General features: G+C 40.9%; 2 protein-coding genes across 9 annotated transcripts in view; both read left to right on the top strand.

The window, feature by feature from the left end:
* The window catches only part of LOC107267131, a 17,040-nt gene extending 10,413 nt beyond the window's left edge, over nt 1-6,627 (top strand). For 5 of the 7 annotated variants that reach the window (XM_025084334.1, XM_025084337.1, XM_025084338.1 and 2 more), the window contains 3 exons: nt 3,997-4,077; nt 6,083-6,363; nt 6,483-6,627. In XM_025084334.1, the coding sequence (XP_024940102.1) occupies nt 3,997-4,077; nt 6,083-6,103 (102 nt within the window). In that variant the 3' untranslated portion in view covers nt 6,104-6,363; nt 6,483-6,627. Of the gene's footprint in view, nt 1-50; nt 3,392-3,996; nt 4,078-6,082; nt 6,364-6,482 lie in introns of those variants that run through there. The other 2 variants (XM_025084339.1, XM_025084340.1) reach the window with 2 other exon arrangements.
* Nucleotides 6,628-7,649: 1,022 nt separating this feature from the next.
* The window catches only part of LOC112494252, a 31,961-nt gene continuing 23,459 nt past the window's right edge, over nt 7,650-16,151 (top strand). For both annotated transcript variants that reach the window (XM_025084330.1, XM_025084331.1), the window contains exon 1: nt 7,650-8,574. The gene's annotated coding sequence lies outside the window, so the exon portion shown is untranslated. The remainder of the gene's footprint in view (nt 8,575-16,151) is intronic.

The following is a 16,151-nucleotide window of genomic DNA, read 5'->3' on the forward strand; positions in this document are numbered from 1 at the left end:
CCCCCTTTGCGTTTTGAGTTTTGTAACCGAGGTAATTTGTAAGAAGTCATTTTGCGTTCAGGAACCTTCTTCCCTGAGACCCCTCATCTCTTCCCCCGCTAGCTGTACAATTTCAAATTTAAGTAAATATTCGAGGACCTTCTGAGTCACTCGGCGATGGTACACCGATACAGTAGCTGGCGCCCAAGTTCTTATTTTTGTGTTATATTTCGTACCGGAAAGCCCTCCCTGCTCCCCCTGTCCCCCTACACCCCTTCCCAATGACCAGTTTAAAGATCTCCGACACCGCATGCTCCCAAGCGAGCACCCGAGTGTATTGTTTTAACTGCGTGCCTAGTTTAGTATTGCGTGTTTTAAATATTCGCTGATGTGTTTTCTTTTCTTTTCTTTTCCGTTATCTTTGGAGCTTATTTTCTTTTCTGTTCATCTTTTTATCCGCATTGTCTATTAATTACATTTTGTCACATATATACCGCGTTCCCTTTCTTTTCGTGTTCCGTCCCTTTCGCGATAGCCGTGTTTAAGAGACCCTCGGTGGAAATAACCACCCAGTACGTCACAATATATAAATTACTCTGGACGAAATGAAATCGAAAAACCATACAACACGATAGAAGCAAAACCTCGGAGGATGTTCAAAATCCATATGACGATTCTAAAGCGTGACATAAATAACAAGGTCTTCGAGGAAGAAAATAAGCCAAGCACATCATATATACTCTTTTATATTTATATGCATTGTGACATGGTAGATTTTACTCCGTCAGGTCGTCGGTGGGAACTGTAGTGGTACGAGGGAAAACGCGAAATTAGAAATGAATCCAGGCAAGATCCCACCACCTCAAGGGCCCGCGCTGTTATGAATTTGCTATTTCTGATTTTGTTGTTTTATTTTTACTATGTCCCATGCCGGGAATATTATATTCGCTGGCTTACCAAATCTCGAGAAGACCCAGCGAGGAATCATCAACGTAAGAGGAACCAGGACGAAAGGCTGAGTGACGTCAGGGTGCCAGCGGGGCCCTAGGTGCGCGCGCTGTTGCTTACCGCACCAATCACCTCACGACTAGGATCAACTCTATGCACGATATCACCCGAGTTACATGAACTGGTCTACGCGTACCGAGTAACTAGCAGAGATCTACGAACGACGGAGCACCTCCAACGCACCACAACCCGTGAAGGAAGCCCGCCGCTATCGACAACAGGAACGAAGACTCGCGAACTGAGAATCCGGGGACCCCTGGTGAACCGTTGCGAATTCCTATGGGACGCAGGAGTTCATCGCGGAACAGCCTGTTAGCGCTGTTCCCAAATTGTATGTATTGTCGCGAAGACACACTTTGATATTGGCGCATAGTGTCATATTGGCGATTTTTGATTGGGGCCGAAGGACCAATTAGAAGTGGTTACGAATAAGGGAATGGATGATGGTCTTAGGTGCTGCCGATTACGATTAAAAAGGAAGGCTAATTCCTTCTTCTTGCCTGGACTGTCGACAACGCAAGTCGTCTTTTTGAGCCGTTTCGGTTTTTTCGGGGGTTGAAGTCTGAGGAGAATCAGGAGGTTGAAGAAACGAGGTCGTGTTTTCGAAGTGTCGCGATTAGATCGCGTTATATTGTAGAATCGACTGATGTATTGAAATTGTATGTATTTGAAAAGTATAGCGAATTGTTCGAAAGTATGTATGGAATTTTGAAATGTCGAAATTGTATCGAATCGTGCGAAAATATTTATTGAATTCGGGAATGTGAAAATTATATCGGATTATACGACCGTATTTATTGATTTGTATAACTTTGACTGCGCGGAATAGATCGTAAAAATTGTTCACAGAAATTTAGTATGACACTAGTTAGAAATAAAAATGACATCATTTTTGGCGCTTTAGACCCTCACAACTTTTGTGAACGATTTTTGGTGTTTTAGTCGCGATCTTATTGCGTTTGCTATTTATTTCCGAAATTGGTGAGTTTGAAAGTTTTGTACACGCGTAGGCGCATTAAAAGTTGACGCACGAAATAAAGACTGATTTTGTTATTGTTGACCCAAAAAGCCGATGTATTATTTTTGTTGGCGCTGTCCTTGATTTCAAAGATCCTCGACGCCTCCGCGTAGCTAAGGTTAGCCAAGAGAGGCACGAATGACCGATTTGTCCGTGGTTCCCGTTTGGAATCTGGCACCTAACAACAGGATTGTTAGTTAGAGTTTAGGATATGTTAACCCCGGGTTGCCTGGAACGCGAAGGAATCGCATAAGTTGTGCGCCGGTCAGTCTCACATCTCCCGACGAGACTCGATTGTAAAAATACATATACGCCGTACCATATGATATGTTTAATGTTAGAAATAATTATATGTAGAGTATGAATGAGGAAACATGTATATGAATAGTTATTATATTTAATTAAATATGAATTATTACACGGAAGCAATGATTATATAAAAGATTTCTTGGTTAAAATTTGAATCCAATTTGTATATTTAATTTCTGGGTAAAATATATGTATTTTTTATTTCACTAATATGATAAAAATTAAATCTAATTATTTATAATGTTGAGAAACATTATAAAACTAGTTGGAAATTGGCGAGAACATTGGCGAAAACATGTCCACTTTGTTTTTTTGTCTGGTCTTCGACTAAGATCTGACAATTATATACTAAAATAGGAATAACTAAGATATTCTCGATGAAAATCACTAGTCAATAATTACGTAGTATTTTCTAGTGAGATTTCTACTTGGACGAGTGGTCAACTAATAATGATCTAAATAGACCTAAAAATGATGGCCTTGTCACGTGCCGTGCCTTTTTGAACTTGGATCTCGCACACACATATATGCAATAGAGAAACCACGCGATCTCGGAGATGCCGACTCCAGCAATATGTGAGGAAGCTAGCTTCCGGTCTTATCGCACCAAGAACGTGCCGAAACGTGTGAACTGAAAATTCCAGGATTCACGCGAGCGGGTAAAACCGCTAAATTAGTAAGATTTGCCCCTACCTGTCCACCTACTTTCAGCAGAAAGTAGGATGGAGCAGGGAAGGCAAATTAGTCTCTAGATATACACCAGAGCGCATAGTTCGGGCTGGAATAGCTCCTCACAAATTGCATCGCGCGGCGGCTATCATTCTCACGGGAATTCCGCGTACTGTTATCTATCGCCGTTTGTAAGTCGATTAAGACGTATCGAACCCTACGAGTTGCACGCGTAGCGTATTAGTCAATGTGAGTTTAGATAGTAGTATTCTGATTTTTGAGACAAACAATATTGTCGTGTAGTTTAAGTGATTACCAAAGTGAAGGATCCCGAGTCATGAGAAGAAGAATTGCCAACACCAAGGCAGCGTGGGCGTCTAACGTTGCACGCCGAATAAACGTATGAGAGTGAGTACGCAAGAGTGAGTGTGGACACGGCATTACGAGATCATTCTAACCTAGCTGTAAGACCATTTGGCACTTTCTTTATTTTCTATTTTAATAACTAGCACTTAAGCAAAATTCGGTTGCAACGATATATTCGAATCATTTCATTGGGATTACTGCATCTTTGCTTTAAATAGACCATACACCAATTCCTCCACCTAACGGCAATCCAAAGGACCGGGCCTGTATAGGACGGCAGTCAAGAACTTACGTAGCGAGGGAGATTAACTTTGTTAGACGTGTGATAACGCCGTGCACGTCACAGCCTGGGTCGAGGCTTGAATGAAAAATGGGTATTAAGATTTGGTTAGGGTTTGACACCTAAATCTTGAACAATTATTAAATCAAGATTTAACAAGATTAAAGCTTAAGATTTTAGAGCCGAAGATGGAAGCAGCTTTAGTCCAATCATCAAGTCTTGGCATTCTCTACTTGAGTTGTAACGTTATGAAAATCTGCATACTATAGCAATACATTCCATCCGTCTTTCCATGGATTTTTGCCATCAAGTTCATGTTGAATATAAATAAGTGAATGCAACAAATAACTCTTGTGTTTATTTTCAGAAAGAAGAAGCAGAAAAACAAAAATGCCTGTCGGTGGCCGCGTCGCGGGAAAAGTTGGAATCTATAATTCCCACTACAATGGTAATATGAATTACGAACATGGTTGTTACGAGTCAAGCATTCCAATTTAACAGAATAATTCAGAACATACTATTCATAATAATTCTATGTAAATCATGAGATACATTATGTCCATGATTGTAGTCCGTGTCCGTCTGTGTGATCTGACTTGATAAGAGCTCAGTGGTTTTCAAGAAAATGATATTCGATTATTCTGTCGCTTCGTACAAGAAAATCATCTTGTATGGATATTTAACATATGCGTCGTCGATTTTTACGGTTAAGTGATTTTATATAAATTCATATAAAAATTTATTACAGTATCTACAATGGGCTACGATAAATTGCTTGTTTCATATTGTGGTCCTCGAAATCAAATTTGGCAGAATAATGAAATGATAAGAATAAGCCTATAATTGAATAAAGTTATTTTTCCAATACTAATGTCTATTATAAAATGAACTTTGAGAAGTACTATTGAGTAAGAGATGGCTCAGTAATAAGGTCATTAATTGAAAGAAAATTGTATCAATGAAGAAGTAATGACAATGGTCCTACATTGTCAAAAGATATTTAACTCAATATTCAGGACCATTCTAGAATTAATCCTAGTAAATAAAATTGGATAAAAATGGTACATAGAACAGAAACGATATTAAAACAACGGTATTACATAACATTAATCTTGCAATAATTTCTATCTATTGTTACCTTTTCCTGTGCCCCACGTTGGGCACTGGTGTCACCTTTAGTGAGCGGTGGTGAAACTGTGTATTTGGTTACGAATGGCTATTTACGCTACCCTGAGTCAAATTTCAGACCATTCGTTTTAATTCAATCTTTGATTTTATCCTTGTCCCTCGTGGAGGTGTGGATCATGGATTTATCGAACCGATCATATGGCTTGCCACGCCTTATGATTTGCCAAGGATCGTTCTGATTAATATTAGGTATGGTTCCTGTTGGGCATATAGTTGAGCAAGTGTAATGCTACCTGCCAATATTTTACAGTCATCTGATATTTGGAGAAGATATGGTTCACAATGCGATATTGGTCACCAATCCCACTTTTAAGAAAGGATTCAGTATGGCTTAGTAATGCTATGTTGTCCGCCAGTGTCTTCCCATGATTCAGTAGTTTTTTGGATTAGGAGGCCGTGTACAGCTGATGGTGGTGCTATCTACCCGCTGATAAAGTATCTGTAGGTAGTTTGGTATGGAAGACTTGAGAGGCAAGGTGGTCGGGTGGTTATTCCAATGCCCGTCACTCTTTCTATCCCTCTCGTCCTAGTTTTAGCTGGTGGGTATCATTTGGAGGCACTATGACTCTAACTAACCCGTTCATAGTACTCCTTTACCTTTTCCTTTTGAAATCCTGAATTAGTCTGTCTCGAGTTTCACTGTAGAAAGTGTAGTAATCGAATGAATGATTATCGCCGTTCCGCTCAGCTTTTATATGCGCGGAGCGAACGTTATTGCGGAATTTGAATTTGTTATATGGTTGCGTTGCCCCATCTATGAGACACACACGTACTATATACTTCGGGTGCTTTAAAATATCTTCCCACGTAAAGTTTAAGCTTTAAAATGAGGTATAATAGTTGACAATGTTCCTGATATAACATCAAAAACAGTAATGAATGTGATATCATTCAAAAAGCAACATTTTAAGCATTGTCTCCTTTTCGTGTTCCAACTAAAGAGAAATACTATGTAGGAACTAATACTAGGAAGGAACTGATTTGTTTTACCTTATATGAAAATGCTGTGTTTTATAGTATGTGTAAAAAGTATTTCCAAAGGTTTAAGGATGGCAATTTCAATCTTCAGACAAAAAAATATGTTTTTCTCAAGTGAGATTCGACAGTTGCCTAAGAGATGGCGGAAATATTTAGAAAGTATAGGATTGTTTTAAAAGATTAGGTAATTGTCTTTTTTTTTAAACAAATATTAAAATTATGCAAAAAAGGCCTAGAATTAATTTGTACACGTAGTAACATGAAATATTTCTTACAAATATTTACAGGACGCAGCCATAGTGGAATAAATGAAGAGATCATCTGGATCAGCATCGGAATGGGAATTACAATAGCGTTATTGATCACTATAGCACTGTGCTACATCGCACGTGAAAAGTGTCGAAAACGGCATGAAAATTATTTCAATACCTGACATTTGATTCTGCCGCCTTCATGGGCGGCGCCACTAATGCCGCCAGCAAGGATTTTTACCAGCCGGACACAATCCAACAGCAGTCCACGGGTGTATTATATAACAGTTTAACATCAATCTAATGAACAATGGCATGTAAGTACATTAAAGAACAAAATCCATAACTAACCCCTATGATTCTTTTAATAAAATAATCAATAATTTACCAACACATTTCATGCCTTGTCCCTCGTAATTATAACGTATACTTTCAGAGTGGTGCAATTTCAACGCGACGAAATCTATCACAGGATGAGGTGGCAAAATTATGGACCAAGTATACAAAAAGTACTCTTCATTTACTTTCTAATATATTACAAACCCACACTGAGGAAAATAAAAATGTTATCTATCACTTCATTTCTTGATCAAATTATACTATGTTTTATTGAGCTGAATATGCAATATCATTGCACATCAAGTTTGTATTAATGTGAATTAACGATATGACTAAGCATATTACAATGAAATTTAGCTTTATACAATATAAGTAGATACAGGCCACTTGTGGCCGTCACAACAAACCCCCACCACTGCCTCTATGAGTTCTAGAGCGCACCGTACTCTGAACCCCTCACACAGCATTATGACGACTCCCCGTGTGGCCAGCTTTCCCCTCCAACCTGAAGGATGTGGTCACCTTACACTATGCGGCCCTGGTCCTAAGGCCCGAAACCCCCAGTAGTAGCAGCGTTGCATGTCCCCCAGGGGGCGTACCACGGTCAGTAATTATGCAGTGACCACCGGCCGGTAATTTTTTAATTATCCTAAGGAGGTAAGTATACCATGGTGAAGTAGAACACAGTGTTTTTGTAAGAAACGCTATATATTGTAGGCATCTTAATGTAAACAAAGCGCAACGGTCGACTATTTCCGAGAACACAGCAACGTTGCCTAGCTCTCGCGCGTAGGGCAAAAGTCTCGATATAGGAGGGGGAAGCGAGGAGACAAAGTAGTAGTCGCCGCAGAGACGCTAGGGCTCGAACACAGTGTGCTTGTAAAAAAGAAAGAATAAAAAAGACCGTTCTACTTATGAAGACTTCCTCAGAGTTTGATTCCTTGTTTCCAGCCGAATTACCTACAATATATTATAAAGCTGTCTGGTGTGATCCATTTTCGATGATTAGCCTGAACCCTGTATAGAGGAATACGCTTAATGTTTTATGTCCTCCCGCCCGTTACCATTATTGACAAGATATGGGGAGATGGAGGTGAAGGAAACAAAAAAAAAAGAAAAATAGGTACTTTAAATATACAGGGTGTTCGTTATGAATACGTGTATTTTCATTTTTTATTTCATATATCAAAATTTCGAGATAATGAAGGTTGAAATTGCAATAATGCGACCAATCAGAACGCGTTTAAACGGAGCGCAGATGACGTCGCGAGCCAGCCCGCAAGACCTGCTTTCACTAGGCCAATAACACTAAGAGTATCGTCGTTGTGTCCCTGTTTATCTGCATGTAATTGAGTAAGATACAAGAGACGATACACTCACCTCCGTGACCACGCGGAAATAACTAGAGTAAGCATAGGGTAAGTTAGTGATAAGATCCCATCCATCCCCCCTCCCAACCCCCTTCTTCACCCCCACCCCCATAGACAGACTGGCTGGAAGCAGCGAGGGAACAGCGAGGACCGACAGCCAGCATAGCCCGATCGCCGTGGACCGCCTGAGGGAGGCTGCGTCGCCTAGGCAACGGGACGCGGGAATGGCATGGGCAGGAAGAAAGAAACCGACCGATGGACTCAGCCACGACAGCCTGCACGACCGCCAGCCACCACCGCTGCCATATGTCCCCGGTGCAGTCCCGCTGCACGGGTAGTCACTAAGCCCGTGCAGCCAGCGGCAGGGTCCCCTTCCCCCGACCGCTCGGATACACCGAGGCGACTGACAGGCCCAGGGCGCCGCCATATTGCCCGGCGAGCAGCGAGGACCACGAACCGGCCAACCGTGTTCGAGCACCCGCCACACCGCCAATACCCTGCCATGCCACACCCGCCGACCAATGCCGAAGCGCGTAGTCTCTCCGAACTCCAGCCGCCAGCCAACTAGCGAGGCCCCTGTAGCAGCCCAAGAGAAGCAACGGGGACCCGCGCCACGAGGACTTTACTTCGAGCCAGACCGCGAGAAAGCAGAGAGATAGAGTGCGGAAAATAACACGTGAGAGCGTGAGAAAGTGTGTGAGAAAGATACAAGGAGAGAGTGATAAGAATAGAGTGAGTGGATTTATAGAGTGAGGAACATAAAAAGTGAGAGCGTGAGAAAGTGTGCGAGAAAGACCAGGAGAGAGCGAGAAAATTAGAGTGAGTAGATTTAAGTTTGAGTGATTCCCCGTTCCACCCCCCCCCCCCTTTTCTTTTCTCTAGCCCTTTCTATCTTGTAATATAACTAGCCATTGTCTTTTACGAACCGTCCCCACGTGTAACGGCGCGAGGTCGAGTGGTGTGTGTTTTGCGATCGTTTGCGTTGCGTGCGTTTACTCGTAAGAGTCCGCATTCCCTTCTACTTCTCTCAGCGTTTCTTAACCCTTTTTGGACAGATCGGAATATCGAGATAATATCTAAGAAGCCGTTGCGATCGGGAAGCCTCCCCCTGAGACCCCTCCTGCCTCTCCACCTAGCTAGTCGCGCCCGTTATTATTTGGAAGACAGACTGTAAACATCCGAGGACCTTCGAAGGTCCCGGATCGGTGCTACACCGCATTGTAGCTGGCGCCCACCGTTTGTTGTGAAGACCGGCTGATCGACAGCAAGTTTCCCCTCACCACCCAATCCCCCCTGTCCTAGTTCCCAACTGACAGCCGTCAGTAGCGTGCTCCCGCGTGAGCCACACCGCCTCCCTGTAGATTGCATTTTATTATCGGTATTTCTTTCGTTGCGTTATCTATTTTATTTTTCTTCTTTTCTCTCAAATATTGTATTTTTCACTTTTCTTTTGTTTTGTAATCTTTTTCTTTTTGCATCAATTATATTGTTTTATTTTATTGAACTCGTGTCCCCCTTTATTTCGTCCGCCCGCCCGATTTACAGAATATCGTATTGGACCCGTTCGAGGACTAATAAATCCCGGACGTGGTCATAAGTTATATAATTTTAGTTGTAATTAGTTATAAGACTTTATTGTTTCAGTTCTGCGAACAGGTAACTCAGTTTACCTCTGCATGGTTTACGGATGTATAATGGATGTTTTTAGAAATAACTATGTATATCTATGTAAACTTAATGAATAAATACAAATACCAATACAAATACAAATACTCCGAACATCGGTGAACAACTCTCTTCGTTAAATTTACTCGTTGTTGCACTTTTTACAAAAATTGATGGTATAGATAAAACTCTACGTGATATGCCTATTATAAAAAAGGAATTAGCTAGCTTGAATGAGCTAAAAACGGACGTCCGCGGATGTATTCAGAAACTAAATACATTAACGGACAAGATCAATTCCGTAGAGGCGTCTGTGACTGGCTTGACTTGTAGTCAGGAACAATTATCAGGGCGACTGATGAATGTTGAAGCTCGTGTCACAGACAACTATAATGAGCTAGCAGGTAAAATATCTGAGATCAAATTAAATACGTCTCAGCAATCTGCTGCGGCCGTTGCTCCCCCGACTGATACTCATTCACTCACTGCGCGCATTCGTGCTCTCGAATACGAGAAGCATAGCAAGGATCTGACCATCTCGGGTGTGCCTAAACTAGATAATTCAATTTTACTGCGTTGGGTATCTCCATTGATAACTCACACATTTGTGAAGTATCGCGTATGCGTAAAACGGCTGAATCAGATAAACCTCAAATGCTGCGCCTGGCTAACTGAACATCTTAGGAAGTTAATTAGGTCTCGAAACCGATTGCGTGCCATAGCTAGACGTACTCGAACAAGTACCGATCGCGAGGAATATAGATGTCTCCGAAAACGGGTAAAAACTTTAATACGAGGTGCCAAGACGGAATACTGTTCCATGCGACTTGCGCATCTAAGAGGCTCTAAACAAATCTGGCCAGAATTACGTCGTCTTGGTATTGTGCCTAACTCACAGCGCTCTATGGAGATACATGCGTCACCTAATGAATTGAACAACTATTTTTGCTCGGGAATTACCTCTACCTCTCCTCACTATCCTGAGGTTTTATTGCGTGCTGAAGTATTTGACGATTCAAAATTTTATTTTTCACATTTAACACTCGATAAACTCATATTAAATCTCAAATTTCCTAATTCTTACGTATCTGGCTGTGATGACTTCTCTGGTTTCTTTTTGAGACACTGTGTAGTATCTCTTTCTCCAGTACTTTTGAACATTTTCAACTCGTCACTATCTGCATCAACCTTTCCGACGTTTTGGAAGAGGTCTTTAATTACTCCAGTGCTTAAGACACCTAACCCCTCGCAACCTAAGGATTATAGGCCAATCTCTATTCTCTGTGAATTCTCAAAGGTTTTTGAGCGGATCGTCAGAAAAGACATGATAGAATATCTGGAACGTGTAGGTTTTTTAGTGATCTTACCCAGTTTGGCTTTGCTGCTGGTGGATCGACGCAGAATGCACTAATTAAGCTGACGGACGATGTCCGCAAAGCCATTGATGATCGTAAGGTAACTATTTGCGTCTTCTTTGATCTTTCTAAGGCTTTTGACACTGTTGACCATGGTCGTCTACTCGATAAACTTAGCATTCTCAAATTTTCCCAGCCTGTCTTAACTTGGTTCTGGTCCTACATTACGGGTAGAGAACAAGCGGTGCGTACCTCTGGCGGCACCTCTACTTGGTCGGTTGTTACCTCTGGAGTTCCCCAGGGTAGTGTTTTGGGCCCTATGCTCTTTTCTCTATATATTGCTGATATTGATGAACAATTACGACATAGCTCTATTATAAAGTACGCGGACAATCTGCAAATATATGCTCATTGTGAATATGTGAATGGGCCAAATCAAATAAGGTACGTTTAAATCCTAAAAAAACCAAGGCAATGATACTAGGCTCATCTAGACACTTAAATGCCCTTCACTCTGGGAGCATTGCGAGCATCAATGTGGATGGTGCCTTCATACTACCAAGTGCAAACAGCATCAAGAGTTTGGGTATTACCATTACACCAACACTAAGCTGGCGGGAACAGGTTACTGTTACCTGTAACAAAGTCTATAAGACTATGTACTAGTTGAGGTTAAATGGACAGGGCCTAACTAGATCACTCAAAATAGAACTAGTCAGATCTCTCGTCCTTCCGCTATTTGATTATTGCTTACTGGTCCTCTCAGATATTACGGCTGAAGAAGATGCTCGTCTACAGCCTGCCTTAAATGGATGTGTTCGCTATATCTATGGCTTACGTAAGTCCGAACATATCACGCCGTATTACACCGATCTAAAATGGTTGAAGGTCAGCCAGCGTAGATTTTACTTTCTTGCGATATTTATCCGCCAAGCCATCGTTTCTGGAATGCCTGTTTATGTTGCTGATGAGATTTCTAGTAGAGCATCTAGGTCTGGGTCCACCCTTTGTACTCGCTCAAATCCACTTGACTTAGCAGTCCCGTTATGCCGTACTAGCACCTATCAGAAATCGGTGTTCGTAACACGTATTAGGTTATGGAACCATATACCTAATAATATTCGGGAGAAAACGACACTTTCGGCCTTTAATTCTGCGCTGTACGATTATCTTTTATATAATCAGGTTAGTTTGTAAGTGTAATTTAAGTTTCTGTAAAATAATTTTGTAAAGTTCATATCCACACATCTCAATTCTTCTGTAGTTCTTAAGTAAACTATGTAAATAATTTAATTTTTCAAAAAAAATTCAGTCAGAAAAATTCAGAAAAATTTCAGTCGTAAAACTTGTGGGGCGTTGAGTTTGAAACGAAAAAATTTAATTCGCTAAATTTTTGGGGCATCGAGTTTGAAACGAAAAAATTTAATTCGCTAAATTTTTGGGGCGTCGAGCTTAAAATGAAAAAATTTAATTCGCTAAATTTTTGGGACTCACCCCCACCCCTACTTAACCACGCCCCCAGGTCTCGCTATAATGAATCTATTACTACTACCGAGGAGACCGTCCCTAGCAACGTCCAGCTATGTCTTATGTTGAAATAGGCAGTACATTTGTTTCTTATTCACACTGATCTAATCGCGTTGACATATCGCATAATTTTCATAGTGATGGCTAAATTCAGTATAACGGAATATTACCGCATGCTTCAATTATACTTCATTTGTGGTGAAAACGGTCGGGCAGCCGCGAGGACGTATAATGAAGAAGTGGACGGGAGAAATTCTAGAAGAGGTCGGAGAAACGCCCGCGTAGAAAGAACGACTACGAAGGATGTGATATACCGCCTTATAAATCGCGTACGTACTACAGGCACGCTCGTTCGTGTACGAAAAAGAAATGGTAGCGGGGGCCCGCGAACAGGACGAACAGAACGTAATATTCGGCGTGTACAACAAGAATTAAGACAAAACAAGGATACGAGTGTTAGGAAGATTGCTCGTTTATATGGATTGGAACAGGCATGCGTGCAGCGCATTATAAAAGTTGTCGAATGCATGCGTACCATCTAACACGCGAGCAGTCGCTTAATCATCATGATTTTCTGGCTCGATTGGAGTTCTGCCAATGGGTCCTACAAATGCACGATAGGAATCCAAGTTTTATTGATTCAATCATTTTCACGGACGAATCACACTTTGGACGTGATACTACATGGAATACGCACAACTTCCATCAGTACGAAAAGCGTGGCGAAAATCCATTTGCCTTGGTACAAAACCGAACTCATCAGTCGAGGTTTTCGATAAACCTCCGGGCCGGGATTAAGGCGATAAACTTGTGAGTACATACTATTTACACTTACAGTTTATTCTTAAACACTATCAGTACAATAGCCTCCTGGCTAAAAATTTGCAAAATCTGCACACACACACACACACACACATACAAAAGCGCGCGCGCGCAGAGATTTTTTTCAAAATGAGATTCTATGAACATTTCAGACATTTTAAACTCTATGACATAAAAATTTGAAAAACTAGTTTTATCTCATCAGAAATGACCTTCGTTTTCGAGTTACCGGTGCGACTATAATATTTTTTTTTTATTAGTTTGGACCTCACATTCTCCCCAACACATTGACCGGCTCTGCGTACCGACGCTTTTTAATTCTCAATTTGAGAATACTTCTTCGAGCTGTCGGTAACAGTGCGGATGAAGAAGCCACAGCGTGGCTGCAACATGATGGCGCATCTGTGCATTACTTGGCAGCGGTGCGAATATGGCTTGACCACGCATTTCCACGCCGATTGATTGGTCGCGGTGGTCCCGTGCTTTGACCTCCAAAATCTCCAGATCTAAACCCGCTGGATTTCTTCCTTTGAGGGTATATCAAGGAGAAAGGTCTATCGACATCCCGTTGGATCCGTCGAAAACTTCCTTCCTTTCTTTCTTTCCTTATGGCTGTATCCCCAATGGGGGACATGTGCCAATAACTGGTCCTAATAATCAAGGTTGGAAGTTCGACAATAGATGGCGATGTACCTTGCGAGACGGGCCTTATTCAACTCAGCGTGAGGGGACCTACAAAGTTTATACACCGAATCCGAATAGTGTTGGGCGAAATCCGTATAAATACTTACTTAAATTTTCATATGAAAACCCATTGGTGAATGCCGCTGGAAGCTGGGCGCGAACCTCCAACCTTTCGGTCGTGAATCCTCTGGGCTATCCACTGGGCTACGGCCGCTCCCCCGTCGAAAACTTAAGAAGCCGGTAAACGAAACCTTTGCCAGCGTCACTCCCGAGATACTCGAGAACGTGAAGTGCAATTTTTTAATCAGAATACGAGCTTGCATTGCGGTCGAAGGTGGGCATTTCGAACAATGCCTGAAGTAAAAATTGTTACTATCGAGTACCTACGGTACTAATATAATCAATAGTTATTATGAAATTAATAAAATTGTTGCACTAATACATATTTTCATGACTATTATTCTAATTTGAAACAAATTCATACGTAAAATGTATAACAAAATTTATGAAAAAAAAGTTCATGAGCAGAGGCTCGAACTTTGGCTTACCAAGGTGGCATGCTGTGGAAGTCCAGGGTGTCCAGGTATTCCGCTCCGCAGTTTCCTGTTTCTAGGTATTGGATGTGGAAGTCCAGGGTGTCCAGATGTGATAAAAGTGATGTGATGTGTCCCGATAAAAGTGCCCAACGTAGTTCCGGAGGAGTGAACGGCGAGGAACTCCAGGACTCCGAAGATATGAACTAAGAACATCTGTACCTCGAGAACTATGGCTAATAACAAATCTATTTCCAGGTAGGTATTGGATGTGGAAGTCCAGGGTGTCCAGATGTGATAAAAGTGATGTGATGTGTCCCGATAAAAGTGCCCAACGTAGTTCCGGAGGAGTGAACGGCGAGGAACTCCAGGACTCCGAAGATATGAACTAAGAACATCTGTACCTCGAGAACTATGGCTAATAACAAATCTATTTCCAGGATGTCTATTCCCTTTCCTGGATGCCCGTGTACCTGTTTCAGCCAATTTTCATGGATTTCTCCTTCCGATTAATTTAAACTGAAAAGGATTTTTTCCGTAAAATTAATGGCGGCTTGGGCTCAAAATTAATCTGAATATGATGTTATTTGTGCATTACGAAAATAGAGCATTGCAGATCATTTATAGACTATCGATTCAAGTCATAATCACTGTACGCGAAAGATCAATGTAGATCAGTTTTAGATCCATCCAGCAGACTGAATTTATCCTTCTTAAATCTAATCGTAATTTGCCGTGAAACGCGTAATTAAAAACTGCATAGTTTAACCACATCTAACAACTTTTACTGTAGACATTCAGTGATAATGTTATAATTGTTATTTCAATTCTCAGATTTCTCGTGGAAGTCCATTCCTTTTCCTGACTATCAGCGTACGCTGCCATCATATTCCCAAACCTCTTCTTCTCCTGAACACTCCTTCCTCAAGAAATGAGTATTTCATCGGCGCATTCAGATAACGCTGTACCCATTGATAATGAAATATCTTACTTCATTGTTTATATTGGAAATAAATCTTGGTAAATAATATTTCTGGAAACTTTATTGCAAATATCTTTAGTCTTGCAATAATAACATTAATTGTAAAATCAAGCTAGAGAAGCATTGAACGTATTTAATACTGATATAATATGGGGTCTGAGAGAAAAAATAGATACGTGTAACGTTTTCATCGCCCACGCCAAGTTGCGTAATACTTGTTGGTGACAGATTTCTGATAGAAAAGAAACTACTACTACTTTTCTACTTCTTTCTGAAGTCACTAAATGTTTGCCTATTATATGATCTAGCACTGGCCCATCATTTTAATTGTATTTTCAAAATTTCTTATAACGTTTCTCACTACTCTTTTACATTACTACTGCTTCCCGTAGTTGATTATGATTTAATGGTCATTTAATAATTAATAAAACTTTAGGCGATTCCTTATCGAGTACTACTTGGCGGGTTTGTGCATTTCTTGACATAAATTCGCGTTCATTATGCCAGTCATCAAACTCAAAACCAATGTCAACTTTCTATATACAGCTCATTCACAATAACTCGTCAAAAATAATCACGGTAAAAGCTTAATAACAAACATATAGTTTTAGGATACTATTAGTACGTTCAAAGTAAGTACTTTGGAATTCCTGGCACGGACCCGCCAAGTAGTACTCGATAAGGAATCACCTAAAGTTTTATTAATTATTAAATGACCATTAAATCATAATCAACTACGGGAAGCAGTAGTAATGTAAAAGAGTAGTGAAAACGTTACAGGAAATTTTGAAAATACAATTAAAATGATGGGCCAGTGCTAGATCATAT

Source organism: Cephus cinctus, unplaced genomic scaffold, assembly GCF_000341935.2.
Source record: "Cephus cinctus unplaced genomic scaffold, Ccin1 Ccin1_scaffold0345, whole genome shotgun sequence".
NCBI classification, from domain to species: domain Eukaryota; kingdom Metazoa; phylum Arthropoda; class Insecta; order Hymenoptera; family Cephidae; genus Cephus; species Cephus cinctus.